At 42.6% G+C, this 21,505-nt stretch overlaps 1 protein-coding gene across 2 annotated transcripts in view; it reads right to left on the minus strand.

Moving 5' to 3' along the window:
• LOC116975081 (collagen alpha-1(III) chain-like) overlaps nucleotides 1–21,505 on the minus strand; it is a 126,761-nt gene that overhangs the window by 8,898 nt on the left and 96,358 nt on the right. For both annotated transcript variants that reach the window (XM_033023787.1, XM_033023786.1), the window contains 10 exons: nucleotides 13,549–13,656; nucleotides 13,385–13,438; nucleotides 10,259–10,312; nucleotides 6,983–7,144; nucleotides 6,214–6,321; nucleotides 2,654–2,761; nucleotides 2,064–2,117; nucleotides 1,858–1,965; nucleotides 1,080–1,133; nucleotides 845–952 (listed from right to left, as the gene is read on the minus strand). In XM_033023787.1, coding sequence (XP_032879678.1) covers nucleotides 845–952; nucleotides 1,080–1,133; nucleotides 1,858–1,965; nucleotides 2,064–2,117; nucleotides 2,654–2,761; nucleotides 6,214–6,321; nucleotides 6,983–7,144; nucleotides 10,259–10,312; nucleotides 13,385–13,438; nucleotides 13,549–13,656 — 918 coding nt within the window. The remainder of the gene's footprint in view (nucleotides 1–844; nucleotides 953–1,079; nucleotides 1,134–1,857; nucleotides 1,966–2,063; nucleotides 2,118–2,653; nucleotides 2,762–6,213; nucleotides 6,322–6,982; nucleotides 7,145–10,258; nucleotides 10,313–13,384; nucleotides 13,439–13,548; nucleotides 13,657–21,505) is intronic.

A 21,505-nucleotide genomic window follows, 5' to 3' on the forward strand; every position in this document is an offset into this window, starting at 1 on the left:
GAATTAGGCCATTTGGCCCATTAAGTCTGCCAATCAATCTGATCTAGCTTTCCAGCTCAACCCCATTCCCCTGCCTTCTCCCCATAACACCTGACGCCCACTCAGTCACACAAAAGAAGCAATAGAAAAGATGGAGTGGAATACAGATATTTAAATAAAAGGGTCGATCAGGATGCTAACTAAGTCATTTAATGAATTACACGTGGTAGGTCTGAAGGAGGTGAAACCAAGACTTAATGTCTGTGGCAGAAAAGTTAATAGGGAGGATTTGAAGGGATATGCAATGCATTCATTTGAAAAGATGAGGAATAGTTAGGGATTGTCAGCAAGGCTTTGTGCATGGGAGATCATGTCTCGTGAATTTAAGTGTTTTGATGATGTTACCAAACAGATTGACAAGGGAAAGACTGTAGATGTTGTCTATATGGATTTCAGCAAGGTCTTGAATAAGGTGCTGTGTGCTAACCTACTCAGGAAGATTGGATCGCGTGAGATCCAGAGAGAGTTAGCTATATGGATATGGAATTGACTCTTCTGAAGAAGGGTCTCGACTCAAAACATCACCTATTCCTTTCCTCCAAAGATGGTGCCTGATCCGCTGAGTTACTCCAGCATTTTGTGTCTAACATCTATATCTCTTTTCTTTTGAAACCGCTGTACTATGTCATGACAACCTTTGGGTCATGAAAACTATCCCAAGAGGAAATGAAATTGGAAGATCTAATCTGTGCTTAACATACACTTGCACAGTAATATATCTATCAAGGGAAAATTAGTTTGGTGCAAATTAATTCTGGAGATGCATGGCTTTGTTATAAGTTCAGCCCAAGCATAAAATACTTACTGGAAGCCCTCGAATACCTGCCGGCCCAGGGTGGCCTTGGTGACCCTTGATGCCATTCATACCAGATGGTCCAGTTTCACCCTTTTCACCACGTAAACCAGGTGGGCCCTAGAAAACGACACATTTATTAAATTACAGGGCTTAGAAAAGGTCTGAAATGACTTTAATAAACATTATAGAAAGTTTTTGTGTTTACTTCAAGACAATTTTGAAAACGAGAGCAAGGTTAATTTACCAAATGTCCAGCTGGCCCAGATGGACCTTGAGGACCATGTGTACCTGGAGTCCCCTGAAAGATACCAAAGGAAGGAAAAACAAGAAGTTAAGAACAATCTGGCCTTAATTCATTCCATAACTAAAAAAAACTCTGAAAGCAGTTAACTACTATGCTATTAAGTTAGTCGACCAGCAAGAATTGAATCATTGATCTGGGACACAAAATTAAATTCTCCAGATGGTGAGATTCAAACTCCAGTAGTTAAATAAATTCAGAATTTCAATATTTTTTTTTAAAATACTTGCCTAATTGTGCTAAAAATACTTTGGTTCATTAATATATGGTATGGAAGAAATCTGCTATTCTTACGACCTAGTCTTAATGTAACCCCAGATTTGACAATGAGATCAAAAAAAGGATCCCATGAGATCAAAAAAACTTTCACCACAGTTTAGGGACAATATGGAATGAAGAATGCTACATTCAGCAACATTCATGATCTGTTAATGAATTAATTCTTCTTGCACAATAGGTGTTCAAGCATTTGCTTTGCACAGCTATTGAAATGTTTTTTTTAAAAGGAGATTTTTCTTTTTTCTTTTAAAAGGAGATTTTTATTTCTTCAATTGTCTTTTAAATTTTCAAACATATTGACCAAATGCTCAAATAGACCAGAATGCTGTTAGATGCTGACATTTTCAAGTATTTAAGAATCATATAAATATATCCCAAATATCTTTCAAATGATGCATTAGTAGATTGTAATGGATCGTGCAGAGTAAGTTTCCAACCTTACCGATGAACCTTTATCACCAGGTTTTCCAGGTGCACCAGATTGACCAGGACCTCCTGGACTTCCCGGTTGACCAATGTGCCCTGCTGACCCAGGCTCACCACGTTCACCCTATACCATTCAAAACATTAACGTTGACAGTCAACACTGAACAGAGACAAAAAAACCTGCAATGTGTACAATATTATTCAGTTCCTTAAGCTCCTTACTTTATTACCAGGGCTTCCTTCTTGGCCAGGAGAGCCACTTGGACCAGGACCACCCTGGAACATAAGAGGATATCTTCTTAATATATAGTACCAAACAATGCTGGATCAAAACTGGGAATAATGGTTACTTGAGAGTAATGGGCCCAAGCAGCAGATGTTCAGTGGATGGTTGCTCATATAAATGGATTCATTTCTACAAAATTGGAGAGTATCATCATCTGCAGTTAATAAAATAACCACCATAACCACATAAGGCAGTGGAGGCCAATTCACTGGATATTTTCAAGAGGAAGTTAGATTTAGCTCTTAGGGCTAAAGGGAAAAAAAGCTGGAATGGGGTACTGATTTTAGATGATCAGCCATGATCATATTGAATGGCGGTGCTGGCTCGAAGGGCCGAATGGCCTACTCCTGCATCTATTTTTCTATGTTTCTATAATAACAGAGCAGGAATGAGCTGAAGAGCCCTACGAGTGAGCTTTGCCATTCAATATGATCATTCCCTGACCTGAACCCCGTACTGCTGGAATCATAAAATAATACAGCTGTTGCATTTAAGTATAAAATTAGGCAAGAATCAAACTACTTACATCATGGCCAGATTGACCAGGGTGTCCATTCATGCCTGCTGGTCCCCTTAGACCTACTGCACCTCGTTCACCATTAGGACCAGGCTTACCAACTGTCCCAGCCTCACCCTAAATAATACATTGTTAGATTAACATCAGTAAATGTCAATGTGAAGTAATAATATTTTTAAACAGAGCAATGCTGCTTGAAATCTGTAATACAAGTTACCTATCATTTATGAGAATTTAGTATTTTTGATACAAGAATCATCACAATATTTAGCACAGAGGATTTGGGCTTAAATATACAATATTTGGGCTAAATTTGTATTTGTGTCGACTATCCTACAGAAAAATTCAAAAACTAGTCGCACATCTTTGATGTCTGCTTCTGCTGCTGGAAATTACCTTTCTCTAAACTTGGCAAAAGTCTCCCTCGTTTTGGAATGGCATTGATCGAAATAGAACCAATTAGTTAGAACGTAGGAAAAACACACAGAAATTAACTGTGGAGAAATTCTGCAAATAACAAAAAACTTTCCAAAAGTAGCTGGTATTTCAAAAGGGAACTTGCCAAAAAGTACTAGTATTTCAAACTGACTTTTCAGAATCAGAATGACTAGGGTGGCACAGTGGCGCAGCGGTAGAGTTGCTGCCTTACAGTGTTAGAGACCGGATTTGATCCTAACTATGGGTGCCATCTGTAAGGACTTTGTATGTTCTCCTTGTGACCACGTGGGTTTTCTCCGGGTGCTCCGGTTTCCTCCCATATTCCAAAGACTTGTAGGTTTGTAGGTTAATTGGCTTAGGTAAAAATTGTAGATTGTTCCTCGTGTGCAGGATAGTGCTAGTGTAAGGGGTGATCACTGGTCGGCACGACCTCGGTGGGCCCAGCACCTGTTTCTGTGCTGAATCTCTCTAAAGTCTAACGAAGAATGTTAATCACCTTATCTAATACTGTGAGAAACCAAGACCACCATTGTAAGAAAAGATGAAGGTCAAGGATCAGATGTGAATAAAGTAAATAATTCAGATTGTTTTAAAACAATCTCCTGGCGATAACCCCAAAGTTGGGCTGTTAGAAATCTACTTACAGGTAATCCATTGGCTGGTGAATAGACAACTATTTAAATCTATATCCTTTGGAAGCATAGGAAATATTACAGCACAGAGGGGCAGCAGAGTGGCAAAGCGGTAGATTTGCTGCCTTGCAGCGCCAAAGACCCGGGTTCAATCCTGACTACAGGTGCTGTCAGTACGGAGTTTGTACATTCTCCCTGTGACCTGCAAGTCTTTTCTCCGGGTGCTCAGATTTCCTATCTTCTCTTTGATCTCAATCACCACACTATGGTTTCATAAGTTTCTTTCTTTTTCTTTTCCCCAAAGTTTAAATATTTTTTTGATTTTTCAAGTGGATTCCCCATAGGTAGAGATAGAAAGGTACAGAATGAAAACAAGCCCTTTGGCCCATCGAGTCCAATCTGACCATCAATCAACCATTCGACTAAGGAAAGACCCAATATTTTGGAGTAACTCAGCAGATCAGTCAGCATCCTTTCCGAAACATGAATAGGTGATGTTTCAGGTCAGTAGCTATCTTCAGACTGTAAGGGTGGTGGGGGGGGGGGGGGGGGGGGGGGGGGGAAGAAAACTATAGAGATGTACTTAGAACATAGAACAGTACAGCACAGGAACGGATCCTTGGGCCCAGAATAGATGTGCCAAACATGATGCCTAGTTATCCATATCCCGCAATATCCTGATCTTCCATGTGCCTGTCAAAAAACCTCTTAAACGCCACTACCATAACTACTTCCACCACCACCCCTGGCAATGCGTTCCAGGCCTCTATCACTCATTGTGCCCCACACGTCTCGTTTAAACATTCCCCCTCTAACCTGATCATGCCCTGTATTGTTGGGCATTTCCACCCTGGGGAAAAAAGGTCTGGCTGTCTACCATATCTATCCCTTTCATAATTGTATTTACTTCAATCAAGTCTCCCCTCAACCTTCAACATTCCAGACAAAACTCGCGAAGACTCTCCAACCTCTCCCAATAGCTGAACCCCCACCCCATTCTGATAAACCTTCTCTGCACCCTTTCCAAAGCCTCCACATCTTTCCTGTAATGGGGCGACCAGAACTGCACAGAATATTCCAAATGTGTTCCTAATCAAGGTCCTGCTGAGCTGAATCATGCCTTTTAGACTCTTATATTCAATGCCCGGAGCAATTAAGGCAATTTTACCATATACCTTCATTATACCATACACGTTATCTACCTGTGCTGCCACCTTTAGTGAGCTGTGAATTTGGATCCAAGATCCATCTGCACATCAATGCTGTTAAGGGTCTTGCCATTAGCTGTATAACTGGAGGGGCAGGACAAAGCATATTCTGCTTGGAGAGCTTACAACCCAACAGTATGAACATTGAAATCTCCAATTGTAGGTAACCTCTAATGACTCTAATAATGTGGGTGACACAGTGGTGCAGCGGTCGAGTTGCTGTCTTACAGCGCTTGCAGCGCGGGAGACCCGGGTTTGATCCCAACTACGGGTGCTGTCTGAACAGAGTTTGTACGTCTCTCCATGACCTGCGTGGGTTTTCTCAGAGACCTTCCGTTTCCTCCCGCACTCCAAAAGCGTACAGGTTTGTAGGTTAATTGGCTTGGTATAAATGTAAATTGTCCCTAGTGTGTGTAGGATAGTGTTAATGTGCGGGGATCGCTGGGTCGTTGTGGACTCGGTGGGCCAAAGATCCTGTTTCAGCACTGTATCTCTAAACTAAAAAACTAAAAAAACTCCCTCCATTCCCTGTCTGGAAACACCCCATCTACCCTCTTTGTTTCATCCACACCTGGATTAAATCTGCTCCCTGTGCCCCACCTGGATTTGCACCTACTTCTCCCCTCCCCCTCAACCTAAATTCCTTCCTCTGGCTTCACGGTTCACAACTCGTCAATCCTTTTATCGCACATCTTGTAATTCTTCTCTGGCCGTTGTCCAACCACCAGCCTATTTTTAAAAAACCCTCACCCGTGGTCATGTATTACCTGCCGTACTTTGTCCAGCCGCTCCCCTCTTCCAGCATACTTTCCACCCCCACCCCCCCCCCCCCCAGCAGTCTGAAGAAGGTTCCCATCGCAAAACGTCACAGATCCATGTTCTCCAGGGATGCTGTCTGATCAACTGAGTTACTCCTGCCCTTTGTCTTTTTTTTTTAACATCCAAGTACATGTTCTGCTTTCTCTATAGAATTTGCTGATTCTTTCAGTTCATGTGATAAAACACAAAGATTATTTTTCCAGTAGACAGAGAGTCATAGAGTGATACAATGTGGAAACAGGCCCCTCAGCCCTACTTACCCACACCGGCCATCATGTCACAGCTACAGTAGTCCCACCTGCCCCCGCATGCGGTCCATATCCCAGCAAACCTATCCTATCCATAGTTTTGTTAATTACTTCTTTATTCATGATCATAGAAGAAATACCTTGCTTTCATCTGAGGCTAAAAGTGCACACGGGTGTGGACTAAATGCAGAAAATAGAGTAGAAAGTGTTAGATTAATACTTACAGGTGGACCATTATTCCCCATTTGACCATCTTTTCCTGACCTACCAGGAAACCCTGTTTGGCCTACTTTTCCTACCAAGCCTGAAGGGCCTGGCATTCCAATGTCGCCCTATTCAAGATAAAATACCCAAAATTTTCTTAAGCACATTATGTACAATGAATCAAAACATTAAAAAATATCTAACAAATGACATTAACAGAGAAGATAATTTAGATGCTGCATCTGGCTTTGATGCTATAGCTTAAAACTACCATTCTTGATGTTCCTATTCCTGCAATTAACAAGGTTGGGCAGCACATTGGAGCAGCAGTAGAGTTGCTTCATTACAGCGCCAGAGACCTGGGTTTGATCCCGACTATGGGTGCTGTCTGTATGGTGTTTGTACGTTCTCCCCGTGACCTGTGTGGGTTTTCTCTGGGTGCTCCCGTTTCCTCCCACACTCCAAAGCTAATTGACTTGGTAAAATTGTAAATTGTCCATAGTGTGTGTAGGACAGTGTTAGTGTGGTGGGATAGCAGGTCGGCGCAGATTCCGTGTTGCATCCTGAGTATAAACTAAAGGTTAAATCATTTCCCAGCATTTTTTTTACCATGTCACTACTTAATACTCGATAATGTCCTTTAGCCTGCTGAGAACCTGGTAAATATAATATATTTGCTAAAACAGTGGCTAACAGGTGGAATCTCTAGTATATACTGTACATTTAATTTCTGAGCATTGTCATTGAATTAATTTGTTTAGCATGTGAGACATGAATTGCTTTACTTACTTTAGGACCACTTTCGCTAGGCTGACCTACTAGACCTGGGGAACCAGGTTCCCCTTTGTAACCAGTTGGTCCAGTTGCACCATCGGAGCCTGGTTTACCTGCTGAACCAGGTGAACCATCTTTACCTGCTGGGCCTCGTAAGCCAGTAGAACCAAATTTCCCCTGTACAAAGAAAAAAGCTATTGATAACAACATGAAAGGTACATATCATGTTTCCCAGTTGCTTGGAAGTTATTTGGCGATTCTCCAGTGAGACAGTAGACAACCCATCAGAGTTTTACGCACTGGTGCCTCTGTAACTTCTGGTGCCATGCAGCAGGGATTACAACAAGACCTTGGGAAGAAATGTCAGCTCTGCTTCACACAATAAGAAGAAAGAATACAAAGTGCCAGAGTAATTCAGCTTGTCACACAGCATAGACACAAAATGCTGCAGTAACTCAGCGGGACAGGCAGCATCTCTGGAGAGAAGGAATGGGTGACGTTTCGGGTCGAGACCCTTCTTCAGATTAGATTCAGGGGGAAGGGAAATGAGAGGATGGTGTAGAGAGATCATCAGGGCCATTGTTAGCTGTGGTCAAGGTGAAAATGAGCTGGTGCGACTATGTGAGGGAGGGATGGAGAGAGGAAATGGAGGGGTTACTTAAAGTTAGAGAAATTATATTTCAGACCACTAGGTTGTAAGCTGGCCAAGCAAAATATGAGATGCTGTTCCTCCAATTTGCATTTAGCCACATGTCTGGAGAACACGGATAGGCGACATTTCAGGTTGCCCACGTTCTCCAGAGACGTTGCCTGACCCACTGGGTTACTCTAGTACTTTGTGTGTTTTTTTGCTCAAGATTCCAGCATCTATAGCTCTTTGCATCACTCTCTAAGAATTACCTAAACAATTCTAAAGATATACAAAACTATTCTATTATTGAAAAAATCAAACAATTGAAGATGTTTAAAAGGGGCGCAGCGACGCAATGGTAGAGTTGCTACCTTACAGCGGAAGATGTAGGGAGGTTTCGGAGTTCAATTCTGACTACGGGTGCTGTCTGCATGGAGTTTGTAGGTTCTGCGAGTGACTACATGGCTTTTCACTGGATGCTCCAAAGACGTGCGGGTTTGTAGGTTAATAAGCATTGGTAAAAATTGTAAATTGTCCCTAGTGCGTCGGATGGTGCTCGTGTACGGGGTGATTGATGGTCGGTGTGGACTCGATGGGCCGAAGTACCTATTTCTGCATTCTCTTACTAAAGTCTATCTCTGAAGCCTAAATAAATTAAAACAATTCAAAGTACAAATTGCCCTAGCATCGAGTTTTTTCACTGAAATGAAAGATGACATGTTTCTACATCCAACGATGCAGGTCTTTGAGGGAATTCCAGTGTGTTTCTCTGGGATGACTGGCTATGTATGAGTCATGGAGAGGCATCACCAGCAAACAACAAAATTGACACGATGGGGCCGACAGCATTCATGAATGTGCTCTTCCTGAACTTGCTGGCACTTAATGCAGGGAAATGCCAATTGTTACGTAAATATAGCACCGTCAGCATTTCTCCACAGTCTGGTCATAAACTATAGCCCTGATAAATTATCATAAATTGCATTGCAAGACCACAGGAAGCTAAAATATTTCTCTTTTGCTGTACAGATTAAAAAAAATATATATTTTAGTTCTTTAATAAATATAAATAATTTTACCTATAGAGTTATGGGCCTGTCCCACTTAGGGGATTTTTCAGCGGACTGCCAGCGACTGCCGGCAAGTTGCCGGCAGTCGCCTAAAAAAACGGCAACTGGAATGGCGACTGTCAGAGTGGAACACACACACACAAACACATAGCTTCCTTCACCAGTCCATTATGCAGGCGGGGGACAGGGCAAGCGGGTGGAGCGCTGTCTAAAAAATTCACACAGTGAAATGCCAAGGTAAAACACAGACACACCACGATGAATAGGAAGGTTGGCGCTGTAAAAAGATGGCTAAAGCACAGTGAACGATGTCCTTTAAAAGAGGGGGGGAGAAGGAGTGGAGACAACTTTTTAGAAGCCAAAGATACTCGGCTGTGAAGCTCGGCGGACATTTAACATTACCGGTCGGCTATCCTTGATTCTGAAAACTATTGCTTACCTTTTTTCCCCAATGAAATTCACCGGCCAGCACCGGCTACAACCTACGAGAACCTCCGACATCCTGGCAACACATTAGGACCTCCTGGCGACTCACCTACGGCTCGAGAATTCTCGCTACTCTCCATGGCGGCTTCATTCTAGTCGGCGCTAATTTTTCAACATGTGGAAAAATTCATGGCGACCATAATGAGGCTGCGACTAGTTCCCAGAATGCGGGAACTCCTCACGACCATGAAGGCGACTCCCCGGCAACCACCCGCAAACATGTGGCGACTGCATAGTCTCCTGCAGTTGCCTAAAAAGTCGCCTAAGTGGGACAGGCCCATTAGAGGCGGAGAAGGGTGCTTGAAAGCCGTTATGCCCTCTGGAACCCATGTCACCTGTAATATCTGGAAGAAGTAAATAAGGTGAATTTCATGCATTTTCTCTTATCTAAACCTCACTCTTAATAATAATAATAATTTGTTTGTAGGGACAGTGCATATTAATGAACATTTGCATGTAAATATGCGAGATTGTAGCCAATCAGTAGCTAATTTCCGTCTCTAGTCCCAGGCAAAGGTAGGTGAAGTGTCTTGCCCAAGGACACAACGACAGTACACACTCCAAGCAGGATTCGAACCGGCGACCTTCAGGTTGCCAGCCGATTGCGCCATCTGTCGTCCGATATCTTGAATTGGTTCCAGTTCCAGCGCTGTGTATACGGCAGCCAGCCAACAGTCTCTCCTCGTCTTTTTCCTTATTCATGTAATTCCTATCTATTTTGTATATTTTTAGGTTAGTTAGTTGGTTTTCGCACCATGTTGTGTTAGGGGTAACCAATAATTTCAACCTTTTTATTGCAATACTATATTTGAGCTGTGAAATAACTGGTCACTTAAATTCAATTGTTATTATAATGCACATGACGCTTTCAATGCCCTATAACTGTATCTTTTGACTAGTGGAAGACCAATTTCCCTCGGGGTAAATACAGTTGTATCATATCGTATCGTAGGTCAAGGGAAATACATTCAGCAGTAACTAATTCAAAATAAAATATTAAAGACATGACACGGTGATAGAGTTTAAAGATTAGTATAACATTAGAACAGTGCAATGAAAGAATGTCTATGGAATAGAAGAGAATTGACTATAAAAGTTACTTACATCTATACCAGGAGAACCATTGGGTCCAGGAATACCAGGCCCACCAGGACCACCCTAAAGAAAAATACAATCTCAATTATCTTTCAGGAAATTGAAAATGGAATTGTATTTGTTATACTTAAAAAAAGACCCTTCAAATTTAGCTTTCTACATCTACAATATTGCCTATATCATTATGGATGGTAATAAAGAGATGAAATTCTCTATGAAATATGAACTAGTTAATTGGAGAATTGGTAAACCAAACGTTCAAATTCCACTGCTCTTGGATTCAGAAATGGCTGCTATAGTAATTGAAAAGGAGCAGAGGCCTATGAAAATAGATAAATCTACCAGATTACCAATATTTACACCGACATTTAAAAAGCTTTGTGGGACAAAGTTGCTTTGAAGTGGTTATTTTGGCTGAGGCAAATTTATAAAATTATCGCTACTTTTAAGACCATTGAATTTGCACACTTTCACAGATTCTTCACATGGTATGTCTTTCTCTTGAAGGATATTCTGATAAATACAAAATCCAATAGCTGCAGCATAATTCTACAGTACCCATTTGGTCCAGATTCAAAGGCTGTTACTTCCCCACTGTTATCCGATTACTGGATAGTCCATCCATGAGAAGGGTGGAGTACTGATCTTCCAACATACCCCATTGTGGTCCTTGCACTTTTTTAATCTACCACTTTTTCTGTAACTGTAAAGCTGTAATGGTGTAATACTATATTCTGCACCCCGGTATTTCTCTCTTTGCCCTCCCTGTTGTATGACTTGATTGTATTAATGTACATTATGATTCACTGGTTGGCATGCAAACATCATTTTTTGCTATTTCTCGGTACAGGTGAGATAATAAACCCATATCAATACTTTTACATAAAGTAATCAAGCAGGGAAAAAAGCCCAAATTGTTGATTCTTTCCAAAGACTTGAAGGAGATAAATCTTCATTTAAATTCAGTTACTGTATATTTCAATGCAATGCCTGTTTTAACTCATCTGGAAATTGAGATTAGAGTACGAGGAATTGGGTTTCCTATTGGGTTTCTCTGCCAGAGCATCATTAAACCCAATGTATTTTTTTTTAAGACCGTACAGTGGAAATGTAAAAAAAAAAATGGTGCATATCATTTTAATAATGTCTAATTTTTAATGTGTTGATTTTATACTTTTTAGTTATTAGTTTATTGAATTAGTTAATTGGTCAAAAGATTAAAACAGGAGAATATATGTATGGAAAAAAAGTTGATAAATGCAACTTAATTTTTAATTGACATGCGTACTCGCACCTTTTTTTCTACAAAAAAACACAGATTAAACCATTCAGCAAATTAATAGACAGAGTCATAGAGTGATACAGTGTGGAAACGGGCCTTTCAGCCTGACTTGCCCACACCGGCCAACATGTTTCAGCTACACTAGTCCCACCTGCCTACCCTTGGTCCATATCCCTCCAAACCTGTGCTATCCATGTACCTGTCTAACTGTTTCTTACACGTTGGGGTAGTCCCAGCCTCAACTACCTCCTCTGGCAGCTTGTTCCATACACCCACCATCCTTTGTGTGACAAAGTTACCCCTCAGATTCCTATTAAATCTTTTCCCCTTCACCTTGAATCTACGTCCTCTGGTCCTCGATTCCCCTACTCTGGGCAAGGCACTCTGCGCATCTACCCAATCTATTCCTCTCATGATCTTATACATCTCTATAAGATCATCCCTCATCCTTCTGCGCTCCAAGGAATAGAGAACCAGCCTACTCAACCTCTCCCTATAGCTCAGACTTCTAAGTCCTGGCAACATCCTCGTAAATCTTCTCTGAACCCTTTCAAGCTTGACAATATCTTTCCTATAACATTGTGCCCAGAACTGAACACAACACTCTAAATGCGGTCTCACCAATGTCTTATACAACTGCAACAAGACCTCCCAAAGACCTCTTTAAAACAATTGTAAACATGTAAAGAAAAAAAAGCATTTTACTTGACCATAACAAATAAACCTTTTTTTATTGGTTCCTTTTTATATTAGTTTCCATTTACTCTGCTAAAGTTGAAAAATTATTCTGTCATCATTTAAAAAAGATTAAAGAATGGCAATAAAAATGTATGCCGTTATTTTTTTATTCATACATTAGACCATTGATTTGGACTATTTGTTGCCCCACAACGTTCTAATGCAAATATTCAAATCCAAGCATCTGATGCAATAGTTCTTGAACAATGATTTCTGAAGCACTGGTCATGCTGTGGCTCACAGAAGGCTATAAGATGGAAACTGGTGCATTCTGACCAAGTAAAGGCGGAGATTTGTACAACAGGATTATATGTGAACCTCAGGTAGAACTCATAATGTTGTGAGGTTTTTCTTTCTTGATGAAAGATCATCAGAGGCATTATTGAGGTATAAAAACCAGAGTCTGGCTGCAAATGTCCTTCCATTAAATTTTGCAGTTTCATGTGCTTTGACTTTAAGCTGGAAAATGTAACTACTTTAGAATATTTAATAAAGTCATGAATAGGGTCCAACTTCCATAGTAACATAATGAAATTTGTGCATGTCCAATGATCAAATTGCATTTTCTCATATACATTTAATAACATTGACCATGATTACGTTTAATAGGTTTCATAAATGCCAAAACCCAAGACCCGGATATTGTCTATTATTTAGATAATTGCAGATGAATGTATGAATAACAATGGATGATCAAAAGTAATTCATTTCTGCTATGGGGTCTGTTTCATCATTCAATTCGTTTGTGACTGATTTGTTCCATACCTCCATTTATTGACTTTCCTTTCATATACTGCAATTGAAGAAATAACCCATATCTCTTACATATTAAATTGAACCAGATGTAATCCAATGATGACAAATATTTGGTCTGGGGTATTAAGAAAAATTATTGGACTCCAAACTAAACTGAAAAACATTTTTAATTGAAATATTTTGGCAAATATTTTGAGAATTTATAACATTTCTCTTGCAGATTGACGAACCATTTAAGCAACTAATCATTAATTGCTATCAATTAATCTAACATTCCATGCACTTAACTAAAATGGATTATAGTAAACATGACTAATGCCAAAGTTAGTTGAACATCCATTACTAATTGCAATACTTACAGGATAGCCTGGTAATCCCTGTGCACCCTTTGGACCCGTTTTCCCAAAATGGCCCTGTAATAACACAAATAATTTAACAGATATCAGTCAAAACAAACATAATTTAACTTAACAATATATTTATAATATTGATCCTAATCATTCATTTCAGAATAGGCACTCACCAATGGACCAGGAGGTCCGTTTGCCCCTGCAGAACCAGGAGATCCATTTTCACCTTTTGGACCAGGTCCGCCATCTGAACCTTTAGAACCAGTTTGTCCATCATTACCCTGATTGTTAAAAAAATTACATTAGCTGTGCACAGTGCCAGAGTTAACAATACAATGGTCTACTTTAACCTCTGAAGCAGTGGGACTATATCAACTTGCGCTGCATGTCCAATAAAGGGAATATGACAAATCTAGTCCTTGATTGTTGGCATCCAATTACGTTTTCTTGCCTCTGATCAGAATCCATTGACCGTGTGCAGGCATGTACAACTGCAAAACAATACTTTAAATGCTAGCGATCAAAGTCAAATTTCTGTGGGTTGCACAGCGGTAGAGTTTCTGCTTTACAGTGCCAGAGTCCCGGGTTCGATCCTGACTATGAGTGCTGTCTGTACAAAGTTTGTACATTCTCCCTGTGGGTTCTCTCTGGGTGCTTCGGTTTCCTCCCACATTCTAAAGACATGTAGGCATTTGTAAATTGTCCCTAGTTTGTAGAATAGAACTAATGTGCGGGTGATCGCTAGTCAGCGTGAACTCATTGAGCCAAAGAGCCTCTTTTCTAAATTAAAACTCTAGCTCTAAACTAAATTTCTCCCTTGGAATATCTTTCTGAATTGTTGTACTCAGAGTTTGTTTCAACCAATTTTTTTCCAAAACCACTTGAAGAATATACTGTTCCCGTTTGCCTGTTGCATGTTGGGATAACTAATATATTAGATGAGCACAATATGTTAATAGCAGAGCCTTTCTTTCTTCCTATATTAATGCTGCTGTCATTAACTGGGTTTTGCTCCACTGAACAGGGATACACTTTGAGGCGTTAAACAGTTGAATAATAATAATATAATAACTTTATTTATAGAGCACTTTAAAAACAACCACTGTTGCAACAAAGTGCTGTACATGACTAATCATGGACAAAAAAATTATTACACGACAATAAAAACATTAAAAGAGAGAGTAAAAACAATAAAATTAAAAACATTAAAAGCACTAAAACAGGAGCAAAGTCTCAAGCAGGGTCAAAAGCCAAGGAATATAAATGTGTTTTAATACTGGTTTTGAAGATGGACAGTGAGGGGGCCTGTCTGATGTGCAACGGCAGAGTGTTCCATAGCGCCGGAGCAGCAACAGAGAAGGCTCTATCCCCTCTGAGCTTCCGCTTAGACCTCGGTACCTCCAGGAGCAGCTGATCAGCTGACCTGAGGCACCGGGCAGGAGCGTATGGATGAAGCAGCTCAGAGAGGTAAGGCGGGGCGAGCCCATTTAAAGATTTAAAAACAAATAAAATAATTTTAAAATGAACTCGAAAGTGCACTGGGAGCCAGTGGAGGGAGGCCAGAATTGGCGTTATGTGCTCCCTCTTTCGAGTTCCAGTTAAAAGGCGAGCAGCAGCATTTTGAACCAACTGGAGACGAGCCAGGGAAGATCGAGCAACTCCAAAATAGAGTGCGTTACAGTAATCCAGCCTAGACGTGATGAAGGCATGGATTACTGTTTCAAAATGCTGCCGCTCAAGAATGGGCTTCACCTTTGCCAGCTGCCTTAAGTGAAAGAAGCTGGACTTAACCACCGCGCCTATTTGATGATCTAATTTAAAATCACTGTCCATCCTAAAACCCAGGTTTAAAACTGTTGGCTTCACATACAGTGCCAGGGGACCCAAGTCAACAGGGGGAGGTTCACGGCAGCCATTGGGACCAAACAATATCACCTCTGTCTTCTTTTCATTAAATCCTAGAAAGTTTAGGGCCATCCAGGACTTAATGTCATCAAGACATGACAGAAGTGATTTGACAGAAAAGGCATCTTCCTTCCTCAGCGGCATATATAGTTGGCTATCATCAGCATAACAATGAAAAGAGATGCCATGCTTTCTAAGAATGGAACCCAGAGGAAGTAAGTACAGTGAGAAAAGCAGGGGCCCTAAAATTGAGCCCTGTGGAACCCCATATGACAGAGGAGCGGAGGAGGATTCAAAACCAGCAAGGCTTACACACATAGTTCTGTCTGCCAGATAAGACCTGAACCATCCCAGGGCACTGCCACAAATGCCCACTAGGTGCTGTAACCGAGATATTAAGATACCATGGTCCACTGTATCAAAGGCGGCAGATAGGTCCAGCAGGACAAGAACCACATAATCACCAGAATCATTAGCTAGGAGGATGTCATTAAAAACCCTTAGCAATACTGACTCTGTGCTATGCATAGTTTTAAACCCAGACTGGAAAACCTCCCGAATATTATGCTCGTCCAAGAAGAGTTTTAGCTGAGCATAAACAACTTTCTCCAGAATTTTAGAAATAAAAGGCAACTTGGAGATCGGTCTAAAATTGGCCAGAACAGTTTGATCCAGGCCAGGTTTCTTAAGTAGTGGTTGCACTACTGCATGTTTAAAACTTATGGGGACAACCCCAGAACACAAGCTGCTGTTGATAATGGCAAGATCCGACTGCCCTATACTGGGGAAAACCTCTTTAAAAAGATGAGGAGGGGCAGCATCACAAGGGGAACCCGATGGCTTAATATGGCTAACCACATCCTCTAAACACGACAATGTCACAGGCACAAACTTATCCAATACCACCAGGCATGGGACAGAAACAGAGGGGTCAGAGGCAGGAGCTGAAATGAGAGCCCTTATGGAAACAACCTTATTAATAAAAAAGTGCAGGAAGTCATTGCACATTTCAGACGATGCTTCCAGGCAGACAGGCTGTGGGGCATTAAGAACAGAGTTGATGATTTTAAATAGCACACGTGGGTCGTGACGCTTAGACACAATAATGTTTGACAGGTATTCTCTTTTGGCCTCTTTAACAGTGTTCTGGTAATGACACCAACAGTCCTTTAGGATTTGAAATGAAACCTGCAGCTTGTCCTTCTTCCACTTGCGTTCAGCTTTGCGACACTCCCGTCGAGCTGTACGAGTTACGTCACTGAACCAGGGCTCGGGTTTAGCTCTAGGCTGCAAAGTTTTTAATGGAGCCACAGAGTCCAGTATAGTTCTGCAGGAGGAGTGAAACCAAGAACTGATCTCCTCCGTATCAAGAGAAGTGGAAGCGGAGGGGGCACAGAGCTGATCGAAAGCAGCAGAGAACTGGCCAGCAGCTAAAGGGTTAAAAGTCCGACAGCGCCGAGCAGGAGCGCCAGGTTTAACTGCAGCACAGTTGAAACCAACATCAAATAATACAGGCATATGATCAGAAACCACACTATCACAGATCTCCAAATTTAACACAGACAAGCCATGAGAGAGAACAAGGTCTAGTGTATGTCCATGTTCGTGTGTGGGGCCAGACACACACTGCACAAAATTAAAAGAGTCAACAAGGCTTAAAAAGTCCTTCACCAACGGCTTATCAGGACAGCACACATGTATGTTAAAGTCCCCAACCATAAGGACACGATCATAGTTGGGCATAATCCCAGCCAGAAAATCAGAGGTCATTCACAAAGTCCTTATGATATTTGGGGGGTCGGTAGATGACAGCGCAAAGCACCGGGTCGGAACGACCCACCTCAAATAAAGTAGCTTCGAAGCTGGAGAACGAGGATGATATAGCGCACTGCTTGCATTTAAAGTTATGAAGCTCGAGAAGTAAGCAGCACAAACCACTCTTTGAAGTTCTACTGCTCTGTTATTAACCAGTGAAATGGTAGTATCAGTAATTTAGTGCATGCCATTTTCACAGATTGGGTGGCTGCCTGCGCTAAATATGCTGTGGACTGTACAATACACTTGAATAGGGTTCTCTTTATGACTTGGGTGGCGCAGTGGTGCAGCTGGAGAGCACCTGCCTCACAACGCCAGAGGCTGAGGTTCGATCCTGTCGGTGGTACCGGTGTGGTGATTGCATATTTCCCCATGGGTTTCCTCCGGGTGCTCTGGTTTCCTCCCACCTCCCTAAGACGTAGATTAACAGGCTTCTGTAAATTGCCCATGGTTTGTAGGGAGTGGATGTAAAAGAGGGATAACATAGAACTAGTGTGAATGGGCGATTGCTGTATGGTGTGGACTCAGTGGGCTGAAGGGCCTTTATCAATACTGTATCTTTCAATCAATTTGCATTAATAACACAATCTCCCCTGCATAGCACAAAGCAAACAGATTTCCCTTAAATGTTGTGGTTTCTTTGTAGTTTTAAAATTCACGAGAAACAATGTGTTTTGCATTACAGTGCTGGAAGATGCATTGCCTTTTGAAATATTTATGTCTATATTTGGAAAAGGTTTGGGTATAAAGATAACTAGAATTATCTGGAGAGTATGTGAAAAAGATGCATAAAAGCGCTTTCTCACGGGGCGACTTGACGCAAGATGTAACCAGAGTGAAGTGGTCGTGGTCTAGCACGATATCACACGATATAACGGGGGGTAGATAAAGAGTTCCCACGGGTACTCGGCATTTCTGTTATTTGTGCGAGTGACTTGTCCGTCTCCCGAGCTTTCCCGTTAAATCTTGAATGAACATTGTGAACTGTGAAGTGTCACGTAGCACAAATTATGTCACTTTTTTTTAGACAAGCATTACAAGTGAAAATTGCCTGCCCTCATGCATAATTTATTTTATGGCTCTCGTTCCCTTCACATACAGAGAAAGTTATATGGCATCGCTAAAATCAATATGCATTCCGAGTATTAAATATAATCGTTTATACTCAATGTTAAACGATTACAGATCATAGAAATGTAGTGAGTCCAGCGCGACTGTAAACGGCATGGGAAAAGCCGGTTTGTGCCAAGTGTATCTGAGTGAGCCGCATACAGAAAACCACTGAAATCTCGAATTCACGAGTTCAGAATTTATAAACAAAGTACTTAGAGAATCATAGGAACAGAAAATAGGTCACATAATTTATATAATAAGTAACCACCATTCCAAAATCAAATAGTATCGAATCAAATGAGTTCAAAAGAGATGGACAAAGCTTGAAAATAAAGACGTTCACCGAGGGCGGCCCGCAGAGGTGACAGCGGAACCTCCGGTCGGTCCTCGAAGAAAGGGGAACTAAATCCCCATTCATAAAAGAGAAGGTAATTGCGCGGGAGGGTTAATAATTGACAATCTGCTGCTGCCTGCCCGCTGAGTTAAAAAGTTCCCACGGTAGACTCACGATATACAGTGTATCGTGAGTCTTGCGTGGGAACTTTTTAACTCAGCGGGCAGGCAGCAGCAGATTGTTGCTCCCTTCAGTTTCACCCCACCTACACCCCTCTGCTTCCCGGCCATGTGTGTGACCCCTTCCCTCCCCTCTTCAGCTCCCTGCCCATTGCACCGGTGCGGGTGCTTTGCACTGTCTTCACGTCGGTGATGCCAGCAGGTCAGTGCCAGTCACCGGAGACGTCAGGACCAACGGGACACCGACCCCCAGGCCCACTGCAAGCACGGAGATCCCAGAGACCCACAGCCAGCAGCAGCCCAGCCCCGTTCCAACTCCAGAGGAACACGCTCCCCGTAGGGCCAGAAGCTGATGGTGTGCAAGGTACGTCTTGTTCTTGGGGTTGCGGATGAGGGGGCGCAGCTCGGGCTGTGACGTCTCTGGCCACCCCCCTGTACAGGAGCTGAGACTGGGAACTGTGGGGTTGTTTGCAGTTGCAGAGGGAGGGGGCAAGGGCGGTACAGTTCAGTCTCAGCTCCAGTCCAGGGGGGTGGCCGGAGACGTCAGGACCAACGGGACTCCGACCCCCAGGCCCACTGCAAGCACGGAGATCCCAGAGACTCACAGCCAGCAGCAACTCTAGACCAGCCCCGCTCCAACTCCAGAGGAACCCGGGTTGCGGATGAGGGGGCGCAGCTCGGGTTGTGGGCGAACTGCCACTTGTCGCTGTAGCGGCCCATCGGGGAGCGGGTTCCTGTTGTTCATGACGTCTCCGGCCACTCCCCTGGACAGGAGCTGAGAGACGTCAGGACCACCAGAAGCCGCTCCCCGATGGGCCGCTACGGCGACAAGTGGCAGTTCGCCCACAGCCCGAGCTGCGCCCCTCATCGGGACACCGACCCCCAGGCCCACTGCAAGCACGGAGATCCCAGATCAGCAACTCCAGCCCAGCCCCGCTCCAACTACAGAGGAACACGCTCCCCGTAGGGGCAGAAGCTGATGGTGTGCAAGGTACGTCTTGTTGGGGTGGCGCAGCTCGGGCTGTGGGCGAACTGCCACTTGTCGCCATAGCAGCCCATCGGGGAGCGGATTCCTCTGGAGTTGGAGGGACAGGGAGACACAGCGGCTTTTGAGAATGGTGGGCAATCACTTCCAAAGTTCTGCCCACACAGTCAGTACACCTCTCCTACACTTGTCTCCCGCACTAAGATCATCTCGCAGAGAATGATCCCAGTAACAGCATGTTCATTCCAGATTACTCACCTTCTGTCCCCTCTGTCCAGCTTCCGGGTTCACCGTTCGCAGGAGTTCCCACGGTAAACACAAGAGTTATTACGGATATCGCACTGGCCACTACGTCCCTATAATGTTGCAATGTTTAACCACAAGTGTACAAGTCACTCTTGGAGAAATTCAAGCTTGCTTGAATTTTCTCCTGAGTCAACAAGTTACACGATTACCTGCCGTTAGCGCCACGGTGGTCCACGGTGGTCCACGAATGCCGTACGGTTATCGTACGAGGTTCCCACGATGTTCAACTCTGGTTACCTCTTGCGTCAAGTCGCCCCGTGAGAAAGGCCTATTAAGAAGACTTAACAAGGCACTGGCAGTTTCAACTTCATAGACCAACCATTGCAAGGAAGAGGGACAATCTGGGACAAGGAGTCAGAAAACATTCTGAACTGGCCAGTTTGTATATGTGCGGATAATATCCCAGCTAAGAAACAGAAAGGTAATGCAATGGTGCTTGTTAAGGAATCAGTATATGCATGTGTTGATGAAGCACTTTGTAACCAGAACTGTGGTTATTTGCTGAAAGTGTTGACAGATACGAATAGACAAAAATAGACATCATTAACTTGAATATAGTTAATCATTAATCAGAGTCTTTCTATTCATGAACATGTGTTGATATTGGGAGAGATCACTCACTGGAGTTCTGCTCACCCTGAAATGACTTCACATTTGTGCAATGTTTGTGCAATGTGAGAATGTCTACTCATGCCTGATGTGTTGGAGATGACAGTCACAAAATTGTTACCTAGGCAGCCAAAATGTGTTACTGAAACACATCTCACATGTTGGGAATGATACAAAGATATATTTTTGGTTGCAGTCTTTCTGAAGATCTTAAATTAAGGGCATGTCCCACTTTGGCATCACGCAGGTGGCACGCGAGGATTTTGAGAATCCCCAAATCTTGGGGCGCCGCGCGCTACTGCGTGTCACTGCCTACGCCACCATGCCTCATCACGCTCCATGCGCACGTAATGCACGCCATGCACGTGTCACTCGTAAATGATGTTGCATAAATGACGCGCAAATGATGCCCAAGTGGGACAGGCCCTTTAGAGTGCAGGCATCTAATAATTACTAGCATAAAGAGACCAGACTAAATACATTCCATCCGGTGAGGAAGAATTTCCTTAGTCAGAGGGTGATGAATCTGTGGATTTTTTTTGCCACAGACAGCTGAGGAGGCCAAGTCAATGGATATTTTTAAGGTGGAGGTTGACAGATTCTTGATTAGTATGGGTGTCAGGGGTTGTGGGGAGCAGGCATGAGAATGGGGTAGAGAGGGAAAGATAGATCAGTCATGATTGAATGGCGGAGTAGACTTGATGGGTCGTATGGTCTAATTCTGCGCCTAGAACTTATGAATTTATGATTAGGTAAAGTGAGGTCAGTAAGCACCAGATAATGGGTTAATGGGTTAAGTCAATAGCTTTCTTTTAAAACTATTTGTAGTTTCAGAGACCGCATTGGCTTTGATGCTAAATAGCACAGAATGGAATATTTTACTT

Source organism: Amblyraja radiata, chromosome 7 (genome assembly GCF_010909765.2).
Source record: "Amblyraja radiata isolate CabotCenter1 chromosome 7, sAmbRad1.1.pri, whole genome shotgun sequence".
Lineage (NCBI taxonomy): Eukaryota > Metazoa > Chordata > Chondrichthyes > Rajiformes > Rajidae > Amblyraja > Amblyraja radiata.